General features: G+C 45.6%; 1 protein-coding gene across 5 annotated transcripts in view; it reads right to left on the minus strand.

Moving 5' to 3' along the window:
- Positions 1 to 17137: 17137 nt before the first annotated feature.
- Positions 17138 to 24128, minus strand: part of SLC35A3 (solute carrier family 35 member A3) — a 30138-nt gene continuing 23147 nt past the window's right edge. For all 5 annotated transcript variants that reach the window (XM_075617098.1, XM_075617097.1, XM_075617096.1 and 2 more), the window contains 3 exons: positions 20266 to 20384; positions 19596 to 19729; positions 17138 to 17794 (listed from right to left, as the gene is read on the minus strand). In XM_075617098.1, the coding sequence (XP_075473213.1) occupies positions 17704 to 17794; positions 19596 to 19729; positions 20266 to 20384 (344 nt within the window). In that variant the 3' untranslated portion in view covers positions 17138 to 17703. The remainder of the gene's footprint in view (positions 17795 to 19595; positions 19730 to 20265; positions 20385 to 24128) is intronic.

Genomic DNA, 24128 nt, shown 5'->3' on the forward strand with positions numbered 1-24128 from the left:
TTTGTATATAGTTATCATATCCCCTCTTAGGCGCCTCTTTTCTAATGTAAATAAATCTAATTTAGCTAGCCTCTCCTCATAATTTAGATTGTCCATCCCCTTTATTAATTTGGTGGCTCTTCTCTGCACTCTCTCTAGTTCCATAATGTCTTTTCTTAGGATTGGTGCCCAAAATTGTACTCCATATTCAAGGTGTGGTCTTACTAGTGCTTTGTAAAGGGGCATAATTATGTTTACTTCCCTTCCATCCATTGCCCGTTTGATGCAAGATAAGATCTTGTTTGCCTTTGCAGCTACTGTATGACATTGGGCACTATTGCAAAGCCTGCTGTCTACAAGCACTCTTAAATCCTTCTCCATCAAGGATTCCCCCAATATATCTCCATTTAATTTGTAAGTCGCCTTTTTATTCTTGCATCCCAAATGCATAACCTTACATTTATCTGTATTAAACCTCATCTCCCATTTACCTGCCCACGTTTCCAGCCTCTCCAAGTCCTTCTGAAGAGAAATTACATCCTGCTCTGATTCTATTACCTTACACAATTTAGTATCCTCAGCAAAGATGGAGACTTTGCTCCTGATCCCAACCTCAAGGTCATTAATAAATAAGTTAAAAAGCAGGGGTCCCAGTACCGATTCTTGAGGCACTCCACTCACGACTTTAGCCCAACCTGAAAAAGTTCCATTTATGACAACCCTCTGTTGTCTCTCCTTTAACCAGTTTTTAATCCAGGCGCATATAATATTACTGAGTCCAATTTTCTTTATTTTGTACACCAACCTCTTGTGTGAAACTGTATCAAAAGCCTTTGCAAAATCTAAGTAGACCACATCAACTGCATTACCCTGGTCTAAATTCCTACTTACCTCCTCAAAGAAACAAATAAGGTTAGTTTGGCAAGATCTTTCCTTCATAAATCCATGCTGACTATTACTAATAATTTTGTTTTCCATTAGGTATTCCTGAATATAATCCCGTATTTGTTACGCCGGTGCTGCCCGCAGACCAGACCCGTCTCCTATGCTGAGGTGGGACGTAGGGATACACGCACCCGCAGCAAAGGGAGCGCATCCGGAGTGTGGTGTTAGTGTTGCCAGGCCAGGTATAGTAATGAAGACAATACTTGCCGGTACCGGTAGTAGAGGAGGAGTAGTTATTGCCGTTGCCAAGATCAGGGATAGGAGAGTTGCGGATGATCGAAGGTATAAGCCGTGTTACAGGGATGCCAGAAGTCACGAAGTCCAAGTAGAGCCGAAGTCGAGAGCCAGAGGGGGTAGTCGTCCAATCCGCATCAATACCTGAGGAGTCACTGAGAGAGTAGTCAAATGCTTCCATACAGAACTATATCGAGCGATGAGTGATGGGAAGCACAGGCATAATAAAGCTGGGCAGGCCAATGGGAAAAGGGGGCAGGCCTGGAGGACTGCAAGGAGTCCTCCCTGATAGGAGGGAGGTGTTACAGCCCAGCTGAGTGTAATCATTGATTTGCATGGAACTGTGTGATGCTTGGGGGCGACGCCTCACTGCAGGAGCAGTGGTTAAAAGTGCTCTGTTAGGCGTGTGCTCTGTAAGCTGGGAATGCATGCACATAACGTCTGAGGCTGGCGTGCGTGTAGGTGTGCGTGCAGGAGGGCGTGGGCGCGCCCGGCGCTGAGCAGAGGAATCGCTGAGGGGAGTGATCCCGCGATGGCGGCAGGGGCGAGGAGCCGTGGAGGACGGTAAGGCAGGATTGTTTTGTGGGTCCAGGGGCTCCCTGCGGAGAGAGGGTGCTCTGAGTGGGAAGCGAGGAGAACGCCGATTCGTGACAGTGTTAAACCTTCAAGTAGTTTCCCTACTATTGAAGTCAGGCTTACAGGTCTGTAATTCCCCGGGTGTGATCTAGCTCCCTTTTTAAATATAGGCACCACATCTGCTTTACGCCAATCTTGTGGTACTGAGCCTGTGGAAATGGAGTCCTTGAATATTAAATATAATGGTTTTGCTATTTCTGAGCTTAACTCCTTGAGAACTCTTGGATGTATGCCATCGGGGCCAGGTGCCTTATTTACTTTCATTTTTTCAAGTCGCTTATGAACTTCTTCCTCAGTTAACCAATTGGTCATTAATATGGAGGTTGTGGCTTCCTCCTGTGGCGCTACTATTGAACTTGATTCTTCCCTGGTAAACACAGAGGCAAAGAATTTGTTTAATACCTCAGCTTTTTCCCAATAATTTTTTTTATCTCCAATAATCTGCCTACCCATCTCACACTGAAAGGGTCCTATATTTTCTTTTCTCGTTTTTTTGTTATTAAGGTACTTAAAGAACTTCTTAGGGTTGACCTTACTTTCTATTGAAATCCTTTTTTCATTATCCATTTTTGCTAATTTAATTGCCCTTTTGCAATTTTTGTTACATTCCTTATAATTCTGATACGATGTCTCTGTCCCTTCTGACTTAAAGAATCTAAACGCCTTCCTCTTCTTGTCCATTTCCTCCCCTACCTGTTTATTTAGCCACATTGGTTTTGACTTATTTCTTTTATACTTATTACCCAAGGGTATACACTGATAAGTGTGCTTTTCTAACAATGTTTTAGACTGTCCATTTATCTTCTACATTTTTCCCTGCAAAAACATCATTCCATTGTATTACTTGTAGATTAGACCTCAGTTTATTAAAATCTGCCTTTCTAACGTTTAAAGTCTTTGTTGAACCCAAGTAATCTGTTTTTTGATAATTTATTTCAAATGAGACCATGTTATGATCACTGTTACCCAAATGTTCCAGGACTTTAATATTTGTTGTTACTTCTACATTGTTTGATATGACCAAATCCAGAACTGCCCCTCTCCTGGCTGGTTCCCCAATAATTTGGGTCATATAATTGTCTTTAAGCACCCCCAAAAAACTGTTTCCGTTTGTTGTAACGCTAATCTCATTGCCCCAGTCTATGTCTGGATAATTAAAATCCCCCATTATGCAAACATGACCCAGTTTTGATGCCTTCTCCATTTGCAAAAGTATTTTAGCTTCCTCAAACTCACAGATATTTGGTGGTTTATAGCATATTCCCACAAACATTTTCTTTATACTTTTACCTCCACTGCTAATTTCTATCCACAAGGTCTCTACATTTTCATCATTCCCTTCATAGACATCATCCCTTATAATAGGTTTTAGATCTGGTTTAACATATAGACATACAGCAGCGGCAGCTTTTATTCTTACAAATCACCGGCTTTTACCTGGCATGTTCCTGGAATGCCACGCTGTTCACCCAGAGCATGCCGCGCTCCCAGCCAGGCATATGCCCGGCTGACGCGCGGTTGATGTATTAATTGATAATGGTTCAGGATTTACTAGGCTGCAATGCTTCGCGTGTCCGCCAGATGGCATAAATTCATGAATTGTAATGCAGTATATATATATATATATATATATATATATATATATATATATATATATATATATATACTGTATAACAACAACCTCTATAACCCCTAACATACAGTACTGTACACATACAGTACTGTATATGCACATCAATGATACTATAGGCCGGCGGGGGCGAGATGTGTTTGCAGCAGAGAGAGATCCGCTGCTCTCTCTGCGCAAACATCGGCACATTAAAAATTATTTAAAATACATTTTTATTCATAGTGTAGATGTGCAGGGGGTCTCCGGAGCTGAACCGCGTTGGTTTCAGGTCCGGGGACCCCCTGCTTCCCGAGATACAGCCCCCTTTATGAGGTGCCGGTATCCCTCTGCATTTAAAGGTCCCGATCACGTGACCGCGGCATGTAAACAAAGCAGAGGGATACTGGCACCCCCTAAAGGGGCCTGTATCTCGGGAAGCAGGGGGTCCCCGGACCTAAAACCAAAACATTTCTGCTCCGGAGAACCTCTGCACATGTACAGTATAAATAAAACACATATATAAATAAACACTCGTTCCTTACCTTAGCGGCTATGTGCTATGGTAACGAAGCAGCATTTGTGTATTTTAATAATATTGTACAGTGAGCAGGGGGTTCCCTGAGCCAGAAATTAATGCTCAGGGGACCCCCTGCTCCTGCACAATATTATTAAAAATACAGAAATGCTGCTTCATTACCATAGCTGATAGCCGCTAAGGCAATGAAGGGGTTAACCCACTGTGCCCGCTTTATTGTGGGTAGCGGGGGTGGGTGAAGGGGGTATTTGGCCCTTGGTGTGAGTTTAGGACTTGCGGGGGGGTTGCGGGCGCACTTAACCCTTTCACGACCATAGCAGTTAATACCGCTACGGTCGTGAAGGGGTTAAGTGCACCTGCTACCCCCCCGCAAGCCCTAAACAACCACCGTTGGGGATAATACCCCCTTCACCCACCCCCACTACCCACAATAAAAAAAATTCACACACAGCAGCAGCACAATTAATAAATAAATCTAAATAAATAAATAAATACATCAATAGAAATAAATACATTTAAAATACATTTTTATTCATAGTGTAGATGTGCAGGGGGTCTCCGGAGCTGAACCGCTTTGGTTTAAGGTCTGGGGACCCCCTGCTCCCCGAGATACAGGCCCCTTTAGGGGGTGCCGGTATCCCTCTGCTTGGTTTACAGGCCGCGGTCACGTGATCGGGACCTTCAAATGTAGAGGGATACCGGCACCTCATAAAGGGGGCTGTATCTCGGGGAGCAGGGGGTCCCCGACCTGAAACAACGCGGTTCAGCTCCGGAGACCCCCTGCACATCTACACTATGAATAAAAATGTATTTTAAATGTATTTATTTATATTCATTTATTTATTTATTTATTTAGATTAATTTATTTATTTTTTGGGCGGCTGCTGTGTGTGAGTTTTTTTTATTGTGGGTAGTGGGGGTGGGTGAAGGGGGTATTAACCCCAACGATGGTTGTTTAGGGCTTGCGGGGGGGGGGGGGGGTAGCGGTAGGGGTTAACCCCTTCATGACCGTAGCGGTATTAACTGCTACGGTCGTGAAAGGGTTAAGTGCGCCCGCAACCCCCCCGCAAGTCCTAAACTCACACCAAGGGCCAAATACCCCCTTCACCTACCCCCGCTACCCACAATAAAGCGGGCACGGTGGGTTAACCCCTTCATTGCCTTAGCGGCTATCAGCTATGGTAATGAAGCAGCATTTCTGTATTTTTAATAATATTGTGCAGGAGCAGGGGGTCCCCTGAGCATTAATTTCTGGCTCAGGGAACCCCCTGCTCACTGTACAATATTATTAAAATACAGAAATGCTGCTTCGTTACCATAGCACATACCCGCTAAGGTAAGGAACGAGTGTTTATTTATATACTGTATGTGTTTTATTTATACTGTACATGTGCAGAGGGTCTCCGGAGCAGAAACGTTTTGGTTTTTGGTCCGGGGACCCCCTGCTTCCCGAGATACAGGCCCCTTTAGGGGGTGCCGGTATCCCTCTGCTTGGTTTACAGGCCGCGGTCACGTGATCGGTACCTTTAAATGCAGAGGGATACCGGCACCTCATAAAGGGGGCTGTATCTCGGGAAGCAGGGGGTCCCCGGACCTGAAACCAACGCGGTTCAGCTCCGGAGACCCCCTGCACATCGACACTATGAATAAAAATGTATTTTAAATAATTTTTAATGCTAATTTTTAATGAGCAGCGGTTCTCTCTTTGCTGCAAACACATCTCGCCAGGGGACGGCCTATAGTATCATTGATGTGCATATACAGTACTGTATGTGTATGTTAGGGGTTATAGGGGTTGTTGTTATACAGTATATACTGTATGTATACAGTATATACTGCATTACAATTCATGAATTTCTCGGCTTCATAGACAACAGCTCGCAAACGCCCCTATGTGTTTTTACACGGCATTGCAGTATTGCAGCCAGCGGGAATAAAATGCTTAAATCACGGGCGCGAAATAACGCAATACACCCCGGGAGAAAACGACACACAAAACCGCACATCACCGGGATATTCCGAAATTCGCGGAGCTAGCCAAGTAAGAATAAAGTTGGTCGCTACTGTACTCCACCTCCCCTTCTATTTGTTCGATCCTTCTGAAAAAGAGAATACCCCTTTAAATTAACTGTCCAGTCATGAGTTTCATCCCATCATGTTTCAGTAATGCCTATGATATCATATTGCTCCCTTGTAGCTATTAATTCAAGCTCCCCCATTTTATCTGTCAGGCTTCTTGCATTAGCAAGCATGCATTTAAGTTTTTTTTCAGCCTGTACTATTATCTTATCTGCTCCTTCCTTTCTGCTCCCACTTGGTTTAGTCTTTAGAAGTTTTCTAGTATTATCTCTATTTACTATGGGTATCTCACTGCTTGTCAAACTTGCACTTGCCCCCATTCTACCTCCATACCACCTAGTATCCTCATCTATTCCATTTAGTTCATTATCTGTTTCATTCCCATCCCCCCTCCATCCTAGTTTAAAATCTTCTCCAACCTTTTTAGCATTCTCCCCCCTAGCACAGAAGATCCCTCTTCATTGAGGTGCAATCCGTCCCTAGAATATAGATGGCACCTCTCAGAAAAGGAGTCCCAGTGCTCTAAAAACCCAAACCCCTCCTTCCTACACCACGTTTTAACCTCCCTGATCTCTGACTGTCTCCCTGCGGTAGCGCATGACACTGGTAGTATTTCAGAAAATACTACCTTGGAGGTCCTTGCCTTAAGCTTTTGGCCTAGATCCCTGTAATCATTTTTTAGGACCCTCCATCTTTCTCTAACTTTGTAATCGGTGCCAACATGTACCAAGACCGCCGGGTCAATCCCAGCCACCCCCCAACAATCTGTCTACCCGATCCGCAATGTGCCGAACCCGAGCACCCGGGAGACAACAAACTGTTCGGTTCATGCGGTCCCGGCAACAGATTGCCCTATCTACCTTCCTAATAATGGAGTCCCCTACCACCACAATCTTTCTTTGCATCTGAGCATCCTGAGTCCCCAATGTGCTGGAGGAACTATTCCCCTGGCTGCTAGAGGAATTAGTCTCCCCCAGCCTTGCCATTTCTGCCCCAACATTCCCAATATCTTCACTCAACATGGCAAATCTATTGGGATGTGTCAGCTCAGAAACTACGTGCCTCTCCCTATTGCCCCTGCTTCCCCTTCTAACTGTCACCCAGCTACCTACCTGCTCCTCACTAACAGCAACTAAGCTACCTACCTGCTCCTCACTAAAAGCGCCACCATCTGCACCACTAGTCGAAGCAAGGGCCTGCTCAGTGAGCTCTAATTCCCTTTCAAGATTGCCAATGTCCCTCAATATTGCAAGTTGCCTCTTCAGATCAGCAATCTCTGATTCTAAAGAGACCACCCGCTCACACTTCTCACAGCGGTATGCTCCTTGGAACAGCTGCTCCAAGTGCACATACATGTGGCAAGATGTGCATTGAGTGGCATTTTCAATCCTGCTCATTCTAGCAACTATGAAGTTTAGAAGTACTAACAGTAAACTGTACTTCAATAAACTATACCTTGTTTAACTGCTTCTGGTTCTAACTGCACACACTTTAACCAACAAGCACTTCAATCAACCACACATATCAGTCAGTACACGCAAGGGACAGTCTCACCGATCAGGGTCAGCTCAACCAGCAAAGTGATAGAATACTAAGGGTACTAGTAGATCAATAAAAGTATAATTCCAACTAGTTTCGTAGCAACTATAAAGGCCACTTCCCTGATGAAGTGGCCTTTATAGTTGCTACGAAACTAGTAGCGCTCTCAAAATTACAGAAAACTGAAAGCCTTCTCTGGGACCTTGCCCGTCCTGGCGGGGGAGGACAGGATAGAACCTTGGAAAGAACACACCAGTGGTGTAATGGAGGAATGGTCCTGTACCGACGCAGTCAAGCGCCAACGCATCATGGAATGTTTGAGACCCCCAGCGTCCACTCTGGTCAGCATCCACCGGGAGCAACATCCTGCCTTAACCTCCCGGATGATCGTCAAATTTTTGATGGAGGCCTATGGCGTGGCAGAAGATGATGGGGCCCTGTGGGCCAAGTACTATGCCATCAACCAAAAGGAAGGGGAGGACTTGTCGGCCTTTATCCATCGGGTGCAGATAGCGTTGGGACCTCTGCTTCACCACAAATTCGTTATGGCCTTGCAGATGGATGAGTATCTCTGTAAACAATACCTGCGGGGGTCCAGCCCCAGCCACCCCATTGCCAACATGATTCGTGATAACCTCACACGAGGAAGCCCTACTACGTTCACGGGGTTGTTACAGCAAGTTAAGGAGCACGAGGCTCATCTATTACTTCATTCTCCTCAGAAAGCAAAAGGGGCCTCCGCCCCCAAGAAAAAAGGAACTGGTGAAAAGAAAGAGGATCCCCCGGACAAAACCGTGGCGGAGTGGCTGAAGTACTCGGGTAGGAACTCTCCCCCCTACAACCGTCTTACGCCGCCCCGTGATCTTTCATGCTACAAGTGTGGGAAAAAGGAACACCTATCTTATGACTGCCGTATGGGGGAACACTGTGATCGGAGCCCCTCCCCCAAGAAGTTCAATCCTAGTGCTATGGTCTGTGGAGTATACACCGCCAACGGGGAGGTCGTGGAGGCTCCGGTACCCCCAGAGCTCCGAGCCATCAATGACATAGTTCCCACCAATACCGGTGATGACGACTCTCCCCTCAACTGGAACAATCGAGTGGGACCAGTAGCCCTCATATGCGTGTTAGTGGATGGCGTCTATTCCTCGGCCTTGCTGGACACGGGATCTCAAGTGACCATCATATATCAAGGGTTCTATGACCAGCATCTTCAGAAGAGGCCTCTGAAGTCGGCCGAACATATAAAAGTGAGGGACCTGAGCAATGAAGACTATCCTATCGACGGCATCGTGATGGTGTCTTTGGAGATTCAACAGCTCAACACTGGGAAATCCCATCCCATGAAAGTGGATGCCATAGTGTGTCCGGAACCCAAAGACCTACCCAAATATCCAATCATTCTGGGGACCAATGCCGACATTGGGCAGGCCGTTATCCGGGCCTACCTGCAAGAGACCAATGAATTGCCTATGTCCAGTCTTCAACTACAACTTATTCAGGTGGGCAAGGACCCCATGGCCTCTGTCCCTGAGAACTATGGACTGTTATTCTGCGGTCGAGCCGGCCTAACGTAAATCCCGCCTGGAGCGGTGCAGAGGGTGCCAGCCTGGTGTTCATATGACGAGCGTGAAGACAATGAGCATCTCTTCTCATTGGAGAGCACTCCGGAAAAAGACGCCCGAAGAGGATACTGAATAATACCTGAGTTTCGGGATTGGGCCGCCGCCATTCCTCGTCGAAATGTATGTGTCGGTGCAGAATCTGTCCCCCTTCACCATGGCTATAGATGCGGGACAAAAATTGGGTCGAATCTACCCGGTCAGCTTAGTTGAGGAACCTTTCCAGGTCAACGCCGCTCGAGCCGGATGCTCCCAAGAAGGGCTAGATTTCGACTTCGGGTCGTCCGGGCTCCCGATGAGTGGAGAGAGAGGCTAAGGGGCCAATTGGAGGACCGACATGAAGTTTTCTCTACTGGCGAGATGGATGTGGGGTGCAGTTGCAGTGCCCAGCACACTAATCGCATGAATGACACGACCCCCTTTCGTGAGCGCTCTCAGCGCATCGCTCCTAGGGACGTCGATGACGTACGGGCTGTGATTCATGAGATGGAGGAGGCCGGAATTGTCACGGAGTCAAGGAGCCCCTACGTGTCCCCCATTGTGGTGGTGAGGAAGAAGAATGGGACTGTGAGACTGTGTGCGGATTATAGGACCTTGAATAATCGCACGATTCCCGATCAGTATAACCTTCCTCGCATAGAAGAGATCCTGAATGCCCTCAATGGAGCCGATGGTTCAGTGTGTTGGATCTACGATCCGGATACTATCAGGTGCCCATGAGCTCTGAAGACCAAGAGAAGACTGCCTTCATCTGTCCATTGGGGTTCTATCAATTCACCTGCATGCCACAGGGCATTTGTGGGGCACCTGCCACCTTCCAAAGACTAATAGAGAAAACCTTGGGAGATCTGAATCCCAGAGAATGTTTGGTGTATCTGGACGACATTATCGTTTTCGGAAAACTTTGGAGGAACATGAGACCAGACTCCTGAAGGTACTCGACCGCCTTGCCCAAGAGGGACTCAAGTTGTCCTTGGACAAATGCCGATTCTGTAGGACCTCAGTGATCTATGTGGGTCATATTGTGTCCACCGAGGGAATAGCCACTGACCCCGCCAAAATAGAAGCCGTAGTAAGCTGGCTGCGGCCCGATAATGTGGTAGAACTGCGCTCTTTCTTGGGGTCTGAGGGTACAATCGTAGATTCGTGGAAGGATATTCCCGTCGGGCCAAACCACTCAACAGTCTCCTCAAAATATACCCGGAGGACACTGGACGGAAGGCAACCTCCGCACGGCAATCATTCGGGGACAAGTGGACTCCTGAGTGTGAGCAGGGCTTCCTGGATCTGAAACAGAGTTTGACGGCTGCTCCTGTGTTGGCCTATGCTGATCCCGAGCAACCCTATATCCTACACGTGGACGCTTGTCTCAGCGGACTAGGGGCAGTGTTGCATCAGAAGCACCCAGAGGGGCTGCGGCCAGTAGCCTGCATCAGTCGCAGTTTGACGCCCAGTGAGCAAAACTATCCAGTGCATAAGTTGGAATTTCTCGCTTTAAAGTGGGCTATCATGGACAAGCTTCACGACTATCTCTATGGAATTACATTCGAGGTGCGGACGGACAATAATCCCCTCACGTACATTATGACTTCAGCTAAACTGGACGCAGCTGGACATCGTTGGTTGGCCGCGCTCTTCAACTACAATTTCACCTTAAAATACAAACCTGGCGCTCTGAATATTAGGGCTGATGCCCTATCCTGAAGACCAGGGCTGGACGCCACTCCCGATGATGACCAATGGGAAGAGATCCCCGACCCCGGGATGCGTGCCATGTGCTGCACCGCAGCCATCATTAATGACCAAGTAGCGTTCTCCAAATTACGGGTGGCGGACTCTCTCGGGTGTGCGTCCAAAGCCATCCCGGCTGCGTACTGTGACCCCAGCGGAATGCACATCACTCCTGACAAAATCATATCCTGGAAAGATATGTGGATTAGAGTGACTAACTAATAAACCCTATAACTCAGCGCTACGACCATTAAAAAGGTGATTACCATAAGTGAAATAATATGTGATTGAAAAAGACCAAACTCTGTGTGTGATTGGTGGAGCTGCCGTGGGGTTTCTACCTAGCAAATTAACTCACAAATTTGCATACAAAATACAATGGAAATACAATATAAACCCCGGCGCTTACAATTGCAGTTTACCCCAGTCCAAAGAAATGTCCATATAGCTTTGAAAGTTCTCTTGATAGTTCAAGTGGAAATGATGTGAAAAAATCTGCTACTGGCTGGTACCCTGATAATCCTCCTGTATATGGATAGATAAGGGGAAACAGACCATTGCGCAGTGATGAGCACCATGTTTCAGCTCCAAAGACAATAAAGGTGTCAACTTACAAGAATGATGGTGTTATGTTCAATTGAGAGAATCTGTTCTTTGGTCCACGTATTCTCCTATACTCCACGAATCCCACGTGTAGTTAGTCCTCAGCCAGCCTCATCTACTGGTTCGTCACAGCTTAATACCCGAAAGTATTCTCCGTGGATCCCCAGGAATGAAATGACAATAGGAGATAATGGTGCAGACCGCTAGAAAATTTAATATGAATAAAAAACAGCCAAGAGCTTACTCACATAAACTTTGCTGCTGTAAAACAGCTGACAATGTACCGTCCGCAGCTTGTATCGGGTGTTAAGCCTGGTGCACTGAGCTGCAAGCCCTCTCACTGCTCGCAGTCTCAATGCCAGCGCTACTCTCCGCGCAACTGGATGACGTCACACGATGGCGCCACCACGACCCTCCCCGCCGACGGACACCTCAACTCCTCCTTCCCCAAACGCGTTTCATGACGCTAGAACCGAAAAGAAAAAAAGATGATGTATGTTAGCGCTTATGACAATAGATAATATACCCTACTGTAAGGGTGGGCCCTAGTGGTATAACAGGCAGTCTGGTGGTGATCTGACAGTACAATCAGAATAAAGGCATAAAACAAAGAGATATACCGGCGCCAAATGAGTCCAAACAAGTGGAATCCTGGACATCCAGTGGAGATAGTTCAAGTCCCAAGATGATCAACAGTCTCTTAGTCTTTGGGTGACCAGATGGGACTTCATTCATAGGAAGTAGAACATGCAATGAAAAAAGAGATATTTAGTGCAACACAGCTATGACAGTTTACACAGACCTAAAATCACAGACTGGCTGACACATAAAACTTTTGTCCCCTGAGGAAGTGTGTTTAGACACACGAAACGCGTAGGGCCATTTTATTCTGTTTGGACACTTTCTGGAGGATAAGCAGTACAAGTGCTGAGTGTGCTGAGTGTTGTGGTGCTGCGGTCTAGTGTTGTGAGGGGCAGAGAAGCGAGTTTTGTTGTTCCCTTGGCTTTGTTGAAGATTTGCCGTACTTAGACGCCACGTCCGGTGACGTCATCACCGGTTCCGGCACACGACGGAGACGCCATTTCCGGTTCTTGTCAACTTGGAGACACAGAAGGATCGCACGGCTTCCAGGGCACTCTGCGGACCCTCTACACGTGGAGAACAGTCCACACCAGTCCACTGCTTTAAACCATCTGCCGTCCTGTGAGTGTTACTCAGGTTTTAACCGACCGGAGCGGCGTTCCAGTTATTTGTCCAACATTTTATTTAATCTAGTTATATTAAACTTACTTTTATCACTAGCTTTGCTTTGTGTTTATCTGTCCTGTCGTGTCTGTCTGTCTTGTCATTAGTGTCAGCCAGTCTGTGATTTTAGGTCTGTGTAAACTGTCATAGCTGTGTTGCACTAAATATCTCATTTTTCATTGCATGTTCTACTTCCTATGAATGAAGTCCCATCTGGTCACCCAAAGACTAAGAGACTGTTGATCATCTTGGGACTTGAACTATCTCCACTGGATGTCAAGGATTCCACTTGTTTGGACTCATTTGGCGCCGGTATCTCTCTTTGTTTTGTGACGCTAGAACCGGTGCGCTACCAGGTTCGTGATCCGATAGCTGGCATCATCCGCCACGCTATCCAGAAAAATCGTACCGACCTGCTAAAGCATGCCCCTGGTGACGTGGGGGGTATCCTGGTGAGAGAAGCCGATAAATTCAAGATACGGGACAATCTGCTATATAGAGTCGTGGATTATTATAATCATCCAAGTAGGCGACAGCTGGTCCTCCCTAAAATGCTACAACATTTGGTGCTAAGGTCATTACATGACGAGCATGGGCATCTCGGCATCAACAAAACCTTTGGACTCGTGAGAGATAGATTCTTCTGGCCAAAAATTCAATTTTGGACCCACAGAGTCCATGTTTTGTGCCCTCCAATGACCAGGCAGAGACTATAATCCCCACCAGGGAAGAGGCTGAGCCTCAGGACTATAACAGTCAATCAGGGATATATAAAATAAGTAAACATGGGAAGGTTGTTGATCCAGGGATTAATCAGATTGACAATTCTTGGAGTCAGGAAGGAATTTATTTTCCCCGTATGAGATATCATTGGATGATGTGACTCTGGGATTTTTTGTTTGCCTTCCTCTGGATCAAAGTGATGTCACATCCTTTAAAAAAACAAACTGGAAGTTGTTACATGGTTTACTACAACCAATAGGATGATCCTCCTATCCATTTCACCATAACATCCACCTCATCCATTTACCCCTCATACCATCACTCACCTACACTGCTCCCATCCCCCTAACAGCACCCTCATCCCATCACTCTCACCTACACTGCTCCCATCACCCCAACATCCCCCTCATCCCATCACTCTAACCTACACTGCTCCCATCCCCCTAACAGCACCCTCAACCACTCACTCACCCGCACTGCTCCCATCACCCCAACATCCCCCTCATCCCATCACTCTCACCTACACTGCTCCCATCCCCCTAACAGCACTCTCATCCCATCACTCACCTACACAGCTCCCATCACCCCAACATCCCCCTCATCCCATCACTCTCACCTACACTGCTCCCATCACCCCAACATCCCCCCCATCCCATCACTCTCACCTACACTGCTCCCATCACCCCAACATCCCCCTCCCCTACACTGCTCCCATCCCTCTAACAGCACCCTCAACCACTCACTCACCCACACTGCTCTCATCACCCCAACATCCCCCTCATCCCATCACTCTCACCTACACTGCTCCCATCACCCCAACATCCCCCTCATCCCATCACTCTCACCTACACTGCTCCCATAACCCCAACATCCCCCTCATCCCATCACTCACCTACACTGCTCCCATCACCCCAACATCCCATCACTCTCACCTACACTGCTCCCATCACCCCAACATCCCATCACTCTCACCTACACTGCTCCCATCACCCCAACATCCCCTCATCCCATCACTCTCACCTACACTGCTCCCATCACCCCAACATCCCATCACTCTCACCTACACTGCTCCCATCACCCCAACATCCCCCTCATCCCATCACTCTCACCTACACTGCTCCCATCACCCCAACATCCCCCTCATCCCATCACTCTCACCTACACTGCTCCCATCACCCCAACATCCCCCTCATCTACACTGCTCCCATCACCCCTCATCCCATCACTCTCAAATCCACTGCTCCCATCCCACCTAACATCCCCTCATCCCATCACTCACCTACACTGCTCCCATCACCCCAACATCCCCCTCATCCCATCACTCTCACCTACACTGCTCCCATCACCCCAACATCCCCCTCATCCCATCACTCTCACCTACACTGCTACCATCACCCCAACATCCCATCACTCTCACATCCACTGCTCCCATCCCACCTGACATCTCCTCATCCCATCACTCACTTGCACTGCTCCCATCTCCCTAACATCCCCCTCATTCCATCTCACCTACACTGCTCCCATCACACGAACATCCCATCACTCTCAGCTTCACTGCTCACATGACCCTAAAATCCCATCACTCACCTACACTGCTCCCATCACCCGAACATCCCACTCATCCCATCACTCACCTAAACTGCTCCCATCACACTAACAACCCTGTCATACCGTCGCTCATCTACACCGTTTCCATCTCCCTAACATCACCCATCCACTCGCGTACACTACTCCCATCACCCCAAGATCCTTTCACTCTCTCCTACACTGCTCATCCCCCTCATCCCATCACTCACCTACACTTGTCCCATCTCCCCAACATCCCCCTCACCCCATCTCTAACCTACACTTCTATCATATTTATACATCTGGTGCTTCAGGGGTTAATGAGCTACAATTGGTTTAGAAAATACAAACTTTTTGGTGCGTAACACTTGGAGTTCTATCCTGTATTGCTCACTTAAAAGGGCCAGATGGGTTGTATATTGCTGATAGTCTCGAGATGAGAGTAGTTGTCTGCCAGAGGTCTGAATAAAATATGGCCCCTGTGACAACTTTCTAAACATGGTCTTTTTAGAGCTATCTTCAATGGCATTCTCTGGAGGGTTCTGCACGGTCCAGGGGTCGTGGCTAAGAAAGTATTCAACATGAGTGACTAATAAAAATCATAATATCATGTGACGTCATCTCCTCTGCATAATAAGTTATAAATCTGTAATCGTGTCACAGAGGGGGATGTACCGACACTACACACCACATGGTTGAGATAATAAGGGACAGATATTCATTTGTCGTGGAGGTTTAGGGGTAACACCACCCTGATCCCATCACTCTCACCTACACTGTATCACTCATACACAGGCCCGTCTCGCTCATTGGGTGCAAGTGTCACTGATGCATGGGCCGTATCGCTCATTGGGTGCGTGTATCACTCGGACATGGGACCATCTCGCTCTCTTGGTGCGAGTATCACTCATACACCGAGTCGTCTCACTCATTACAGGGAGCCACGGTGCTCATGGGGACCAACTGTCACTCATACACAGAGCCATCTCGCTCCTTGGATGTGTCACGCATACACAGGGCTACCTTGCTCATTGAGTCACTTATAAAATCAGACGTCTTGCTCATCCTAATGTCTGTACATTCTTCCTACCAACCAATTAGATTGTAAGTTCTTCGGGGCAAGGACTCCTTTTCCTAAAATGGTACTTTTGTCTGAAGTACTTCTCCCCTTTGTGTTATTTATATGCTTATGTGTATTACTGCTGTGAAGCGCAATGTACATTAATGGCGCTATATAAAGATATACATACATAGGCGGTATTGTCTCATAACATCCTATCTCGCTCAATTAAAGAGAGTACAGGCATACCCCGGTTTAAGGACACTCACTTTAAGTACACTCGCGAGTAAGTACATATTGCTCAATAGGCAAACGGCAGCTCGCGCATGCGCCTGTCAGCACGTCCTGAACAGCAATACCGGCTCCCTACCTGTACCGAAGCTGTGCGCAAGCGGGGAGACTATAGAGCCTGTTACATATGCGTTATTTACGTCAGTTATGCACGTATGACGATTGCAGTACAGTACATGCATCGATAAGTGGAAAAAAGGTAGTGCTTCACTTTAAGTACATTTTCGCTTTACATACATGCTCCGGTCCCATTGCGTACGTTAATGCGGGGTATGCCTGTATCACTCTAGCCGTCTTGCTAATTGGAAGCAAGTTTCAGTGACATCCTGCCCTGTCTCACTCAGAAGAGTGTCACTCATACTGGACTGTCTCGCTCATCAGAAGCGAGTGTCCTTTATGTAAAGCAGAATGTTAGGAGTGTCACTTCAATCTATGACTACATCACGCTTTGGTTCTTGTTTAACACAAGTCCCAGCCCATCACACCTTCTACACCACAGTTCCAGTTTAAGAAGGATGTAATATTTGCTCGATGGGTTTCTAGGAGCTGTATTATTAGTCCTGGAGAAGAGTAGATTGGCTGCAAGTTGTGATACCTTTTAGTAGAGTTCTTCAGAGATTAAATTAGTTACAGAGCTTTCCAAAACACGTGTTTCTGTCCCCTCTAGGACAATACACTTGGGGATGTAACAGATATAATGCATTCACACCAAATAACAATGACGTGTTTAGAGACACACATTTGATAAAAACGTATTTAATCTCTCTTCCCAGTGAACGTAGTGCATCATATTCCCAAAGACGGCGAGATATTCTATCGCTCGTATACAAACCCACCCCGTAATATTCCTTCATTATTTCCCTTTCCCATATAAAAAGGTAACGGAGAATTGTCCGCTTTCATTCCAAGCTGCACCGCGAAGCGAGTCGGCAGTCAGCCGTCGGCCGGAGATCCCAGCCCAAACTATACCGTTAAAACCCCCTCCCCCGAAGATGAGTGTTTCCTGAGGCGGCGAGATGAAAAAAAAAATATGATAATCCAATGCGAAGATTTGTGTGGCGATCATAAAAATAACGCGTTAAAAAGTTCAAGTATTAAAAAGAATCATCGGAATTTGCTGCCAAAACCAGTCTATTCCCCACATTTCCTTTCCTTTAAATAAAATGTCGACCACCCTACACCAGAGCGCCAGCTTGTGGCCGTGCGGTATCCTCTCCCAGAGCAGCACTGCAGGGGTTTGCGTTACCCGGCCTGTCCCTTTCACAACACGGAACAGCCAGAAAGCATTATGTTCACGAGCGAGTCCTCACGCTTTAATAGGGTTTCCCGACGTTTTGGGTGCATAGCCGTATAGAAACGTCGCGGCGATCACTAACAGCGTCCCGAAGAAAAATACACTGCAAGGAAGAAATAAACATTATTTGTATGTAACGGTTTATGTAATACACGTCACTGATCAACGATATTTTACAGTCAAAACAAAGCGGGTTCCACGGGTCAAAAGTCCTTAAAGCAGCACTTCCACGCCCAAATAAAATAAGCATTTCCTTATAAGATGCAGTGCCATTTACCATGTACAACTACCAAATATATATCTATATTGCTCTGAATGTTATAAATATACGGTGCATTCTAATTGTAATCTATCATAGTTACACGTCCATCAAGTTCAACATATGCTAAATTTAGATGACAGATACTTTATCCTATATCTATACTTACTTATTGATCCAGAGGAAGGCAAACAAAAAAACCCCAGAGTCATATCATCCAATGATATCTCATAAGGGGAAAAATAAATTCCTTCCCGACGTCAAATATTGGCAATAAGATGACTCCCTGGATCAACATCCCTCCCATGTTGACTTATTTGGTATATCCCTGTATACCTTTCCTTTCTAGAAAGATATCCAAACACAAACAGAGCCCAGTGCTACATCCAATGGCAAAAATACACAGTGAAATACCTATATATCTCTTGAATAAAAGGGTCATTTAGTTTAACACTTTGGCCAAAGCATTGTAAGCCTGTGAGACCCTCCAAGGCATGACCATAATTCACAGGTCCTAACACTGATTAACATTCTTAATAACCTGTACAATACTAGGAAGAATGATCAGACAAAAGGCGATATGTTGTAGAGATATTAAGAATTTTAATCAGCGTTAGGACCTGATGGTCATGCCTTGGAGGGGCTCACAGGCTTACAATGCTTTGGCCAAAGTGTTAAACTGAATGACCCTTTTATTCAAGAGTGTTTGTTAACTTTGTCCAGCTGGTTCTCAGCTGTTTGGGAGGTTGGCCCCTCCCTCCCAGGTTTAAAGCTCATCCCATCCCACTTTCCATATGCACAGGTCTTTGCATGCAGCTGATTGCAACAGATCTATTACAGAGCATTCTTCCTGGTATTGTCCAGGTAAATAAGAATTTCAATCAGATTTAGAACCATGCAGCTGATGACGACAGATCAATTATGATCATTCTTCCTAGTATTGTACAGGTTATTAAGAATGTTAATCAGTGTTAGGACCTGTGAATTATGGTCATGCCTTGGAAAGCTCACATGCTTACAATGCTTTGGCCAAAGTGTTAAACTAAATGACCCTTTTATTCAAGAGATATATAGGTATTTCACCGTGTATTTTTGACATTGGATGTAGCACTGGGCTGTTTGTGTTTGTTTGTAGTATATAATGCCATGCCCAGTAGCACACCACACACACACACCACACACACACACACACACACACACACCCCACACACACACACCACACACACTTTGTGGTAACTTTTGGGGCTTAAATGAGCTTACTGGGTATCTGTGTGTTTAAAAAGATATCCAACCTTTTTTTGAACAAACCTATTGTATCTGCCATCACAGTCTCCATGAGTAATGAACCCCACACTGTAACTGCCCTTACTGTAAAGAACCCTTTCCTTTGTTGCTGGTGAAATCTCCTTTCCTCCAACCTTAAGGATGATCCCGTGTTGCTCGTACTGCCCGTGGGATGAATAGTTCTTTTGAAAGCTCCTTGTATTGTCCCTGAAAAAGGCCTATCGCCGTATCTATATATCTTTACATGGCATCGATGCTGTAGGGGGAGTGTGTGCGCGTAGATTCATATATATTCTGGTCATCCAAAGAAATGTGGGTAAGTCTGGCAGAGCCGGTGTTACCCAAGGACACGGGTCAGTACCTGGTGGGGACAAAGTCCTGAAGCCAGAAGTAGGATATGAGGGTTGACAGGATGATGGACAGAGAGGTGGCAAAGCCTTTCAGGATGTTATCTGCATATTTAATGACCGCTGCGATGACCAAGCCTCCCAGAGCCTGGACAGGGCGAAAAGAAGATAACAAGGTCCATTATATGTCACGTGTACACACCGAGTGCTACTGTCCCCATATGGTCACATGGGTACTTTCATTCATATAGCACCGAGATAAGACACACGGCACATTATACAAATCAGAGCATCGTACATTAATGTAACACGGGGGAAACAAGTCACTGCCCTAAGGAGCTTCCAGTGTAACTAGCACGTACTCACCAAGTGTGTTTCATTTCATTCACATGTTAAAGATATTATACATATATAACTTGCACTCTATCACTTGTTCTCTCAATAGCTCTCTGTATAACACACACACTAAAAGAAAAGTGACAAAAATCCTCCATCGTACATTAAATAAAACCACTTGTCTCAGACAGTGGGATTTGTTCCCCCTCTACTATTGCTGGCATTGCCCCCAATTGAGGCTCCATGCCAGTTACTCTGGTATATGTTGTGTTATCAATGCAACGCTCTACATAATGCGTGTACAGCCCGGGACGGACAGCTTCTGGGAGGTGCTCCTCCATACGATACCTGCAGAATCACCACTGCCCAGGTTAGGTTGTTGTATCCTTGGAAGAATCCCTCCTGGGAGACACGCTTTCCGTCGTAAATATACACGCCCATCAGGCCGAATATCCATCCGAAGAACCCTGCGAGGTAAGGAGAAACATTAGCCCCACGTTGGGCGCCAAACTAACCACAGGTGGAAGAAAGGACAGCTTGAACGAGATACAAAATGGACTCTTAGACACACTGTCTTTGACACACACTTTATTCAATTTATTTTTTTAAAGTGGGGCTGGGCGGCGAGTAGATAGTTTATTTCGGTGACTAGATTTTTGGGCGATTTGTACACACAATGTTTTAATTGATTTATACTCTTGTGAGTGTTAATCTCCCCTACCCCCCCCTCCCCCCTTCCTTTTTTATTATTAAATCAACAGTATTATGCTATGGGGCGTGCGCTCTTTCTTCTTTTTCAGGTAATCTTGGATGTGGTTCATCCTTATTGAGAGCAGCCGAAGACCCCCTACACCAGCATCAATTATCCACATGTTTTATGGACTGATTTAAAAAGGACTGGATGGACTCTTTTCCTTTACGTTTTTATTAATAATTCATATGTTGTTTATAAGTAATTACACTTTGCATTTTTACACTTAAGTTCACTATATTTTATTAACACTTTAGTCACTATTAATACTGTGGCGCTACAATTTTTGTTGATATCTATATATAAATATAATCAAAAAATAAATAGATGATACCGTTCTGTGGCTAACGAAATGCTTTTATTTGTGCGAGCTTTCGAGATACACGGTAATATTTGGTCTCATTTGGAGCGTCAGGCGTGATGGAATGTATTAATATGTTTCGCATGCCAGTAAGTACTACTGAACTGAAGTTATGAAGTTATTTAGATAGGGAAAAGCAGTTTTTAAACGTCGTGGGGTGGGAGGAGTTTTACTGTCAACTTCACCGCTGATTTATGAGAGGGGCTGGGTTTAGGTGGTGTTCAAAGGGAAATAATTGTATAAGAACCAGGCTCAGCCTAGGGCTATTGTTCTTTCATGTCCTAATGTCTTCATGCTGCATGTTTTTAAATGTCTTCATGCAAGGTCTTTTCGTGGCTTTTCGTGTCTTGGAATGATGAAGATTGCTGTATGAACCGCCAGTCCAGATGTGACGGTTTCATCATTTCCATCTTTAAGTAAGTGTCTATATTTTGCCTGTTATTTGTACATTTTGTGTGTTCACCTTTATCAAGGAATAAATTATATTTTATCATATCTAAGTCTCGTCCCAGTTCAGACCCAGTTATAAATATATATTATATATATTTTTGTGTAAATTACAGCCTGCCATAAAGTCACTGTGACAGGCTTGTAATTAACTGGTTAGTATCTCGAAAGCTCGCATAGATAAAAGCCTTTCGTTAGCTAAAGAACGGTATCATCTATTTATTTTTTGATTATTGAAGCTCGGCTAACACGGTACTGATACCTCTACGTGTGTGTGTGTGTGTGTGTGTGTGTGTGTGTGTGTGTGTGTGTGTGTGTGTGTGTGTGTGTGTGTGTGTGTGTGTGTGTGTGTGTGTGTATGTATGTATGTATGTATGTATGTATGTATATATATATATATATATATATATATATGTATATATATATATATATATACATATATGTATATATATATACATATATATATATATATACACACATACATATACATATACACACACACACACACACACACACACACACACACACACACACACACACACACACACACACACACACACACACACACACACACACATTGTGAATAGGAGTAAGGATACTCAAAAGTAGGTCTACATACAGAAGGATAGCAAGACTGATAACCAGCAATACACCACCGAGTAGCAAATGAAAAAGCAATTCTAACCAAACAAGGTTATGTAGTACTGCACACCAATGAGAGGAGATGGGTGTGATCGTAGTATAATAATGTACGTGCAATGGATTATATCCTATCCACACTAAGGTAAGATACACAACTCCTCATGAAATGGCTAGCATGTGTATGCTGTTATAAAGTGGCAGTAACCCCACTAACAATGATAGATACAGCTGACCACAGGTGAAATGTCACAGTCAAGAATGTCTAGTAGACGCAGTCAGAGTTGTACATAAAGAATATTAAGTCTTGCAAATGTATCCATATCAATCCATAATCCTAAATGTGCATAGCAGCAAAGTCACATTGGATATAGCTACGTGCTCTCAGAGAAGAGCGAGTCAGGGGGTCCTGCCAGGAGCTCCCACTCCTATGCGTTTCGACCCTTTTCTTAAACTTGGAGTGGTGAAGGCAGCTTGAGCGACATACAATTTTAAAAGAGAAATCTTCGCGCCAAACAGGAACAATCATCTGATGTCAGAGGCGCTTCAGCTGTTCATCCGATCGCATTTGCATTCCATCCTATGTATGCTATCCTTCTGTATGTAGACCTACTTTTGAGTATCCTTACTCCTATTCACAATTTGTTTGTTTACATATATATACCAATTGTTTCATTGTTATTCAATTTGGCCTGAGCATCTTTGGTCTCTTGCGGATACGTACAAGTGTGTGTGTGTGTGTGTGCGCGCGCGTGGGCACACACACTTTTTTTCTTTCCAGGTGCCAGTATGCCACAATGCGGAATACACACACACAATCCCAAAGTGTGATGCACTAGGACCTGGAACACACACACACACACACACACACAATCCAAAAGTGTGATACACTGGGACCTGGAATGCACACACAGACACACAGTGTTGCAGGTCCCAGTGTGTCACATTGCGGGAAAGTGAGTGTTCAAGATGCCAGTGAGTCACACTGCGGGATAGTGTGTGCTCCAGGTACTAGTGTCACACTGTGGCAGTGTGTGCGTTTTTGTAGCTGTGTTCCGCGTGCCAGTGTTACACTGCGGGATAGTTTGTGTATCTATATATGTTCCAGGTCCCAGTGTGTCACACTGTGTTGCAGTGTGTGTGTGTGCGCGCGCATCTTCAGAACATGTCCCAAGTGCCAGTGTCGCACTGCAGGATAGTTTGTATATATATGTGTGTGTCAATGTGTTCCAGGCACCAGTGTGTCATACTGTGGAATAGTGTGTTTTCCAGGTCCTAGTGTGTTTACCTACTTTGTGTTCCAGGTGCTATTGTGTCACACTGTGGGATTGTGTGCGTATTTGTGTGTTCCAGGTCAGTGTGTGCGCGAATCTATGGTGTTCCAGGTCCCAGTGTGTCACAATGCGAGATAGCGTGTGTGTGGGTATATATTTCTGTGCTCCAGGTACTACTTGTGTGTGTGTGTTCAGGGTGCCAGTGTCACTGTGGAATAGTGTGTGTATATATCTAAGTGCGCCAGGTCCCAGTGTGTAACACTGCGGGATAGTGTGTGTATCTATGTGCGCCAGGTCCCAGTGTCACAATGCGAGATAGCGTGTGTGTGTATCTATGTGCGCGTGTGTGTGTGTTTCTATGTGCGCCAGGTCCCAGTGTGTAACACTGAGGTACAGTGTGTGTGTATGTATCTGTGTGTTCCAGATGCCAGTGCATCACTAAGCGGGATAACGTGTGTACATCTTTGTGTTCCAGGTACTAGTGTGTGTGTGTGTGTTCTGGGTGCCAGTGTCACACTGCGGGATAGTGTGTGTGTATCTATGTGCTCAATGTCCCAGTGTGTAGCACTGCGGGATTGTGTGTGTGTTTAGTTCCCAGTGTGTAGAACTGCAAGATGTGTGTGGGGGGTGTATCTACTGTATGTGTTCCAGGGTCCCACACATTACAGAGGATGCACGGCGCACACATGACAGAGCATGCACGGCGCACACACATTACAGAGCATGCACGGCGCACACA

The sequence above is a fragment of the Ascaphus truei genome, chromosome 10, assembly GCF_040206685.1.
Source record: "Ascaphus truei isolate aAscTru1 chromosome 10, aAscTru1.hap1, whole genome shotgun sequence".
Lineage (NCBI taxonomy): Eukaryota > Metazoa > Chordata > Amphibia > Anura > Ascaphidae > Ascaphus > Ascaphus truei.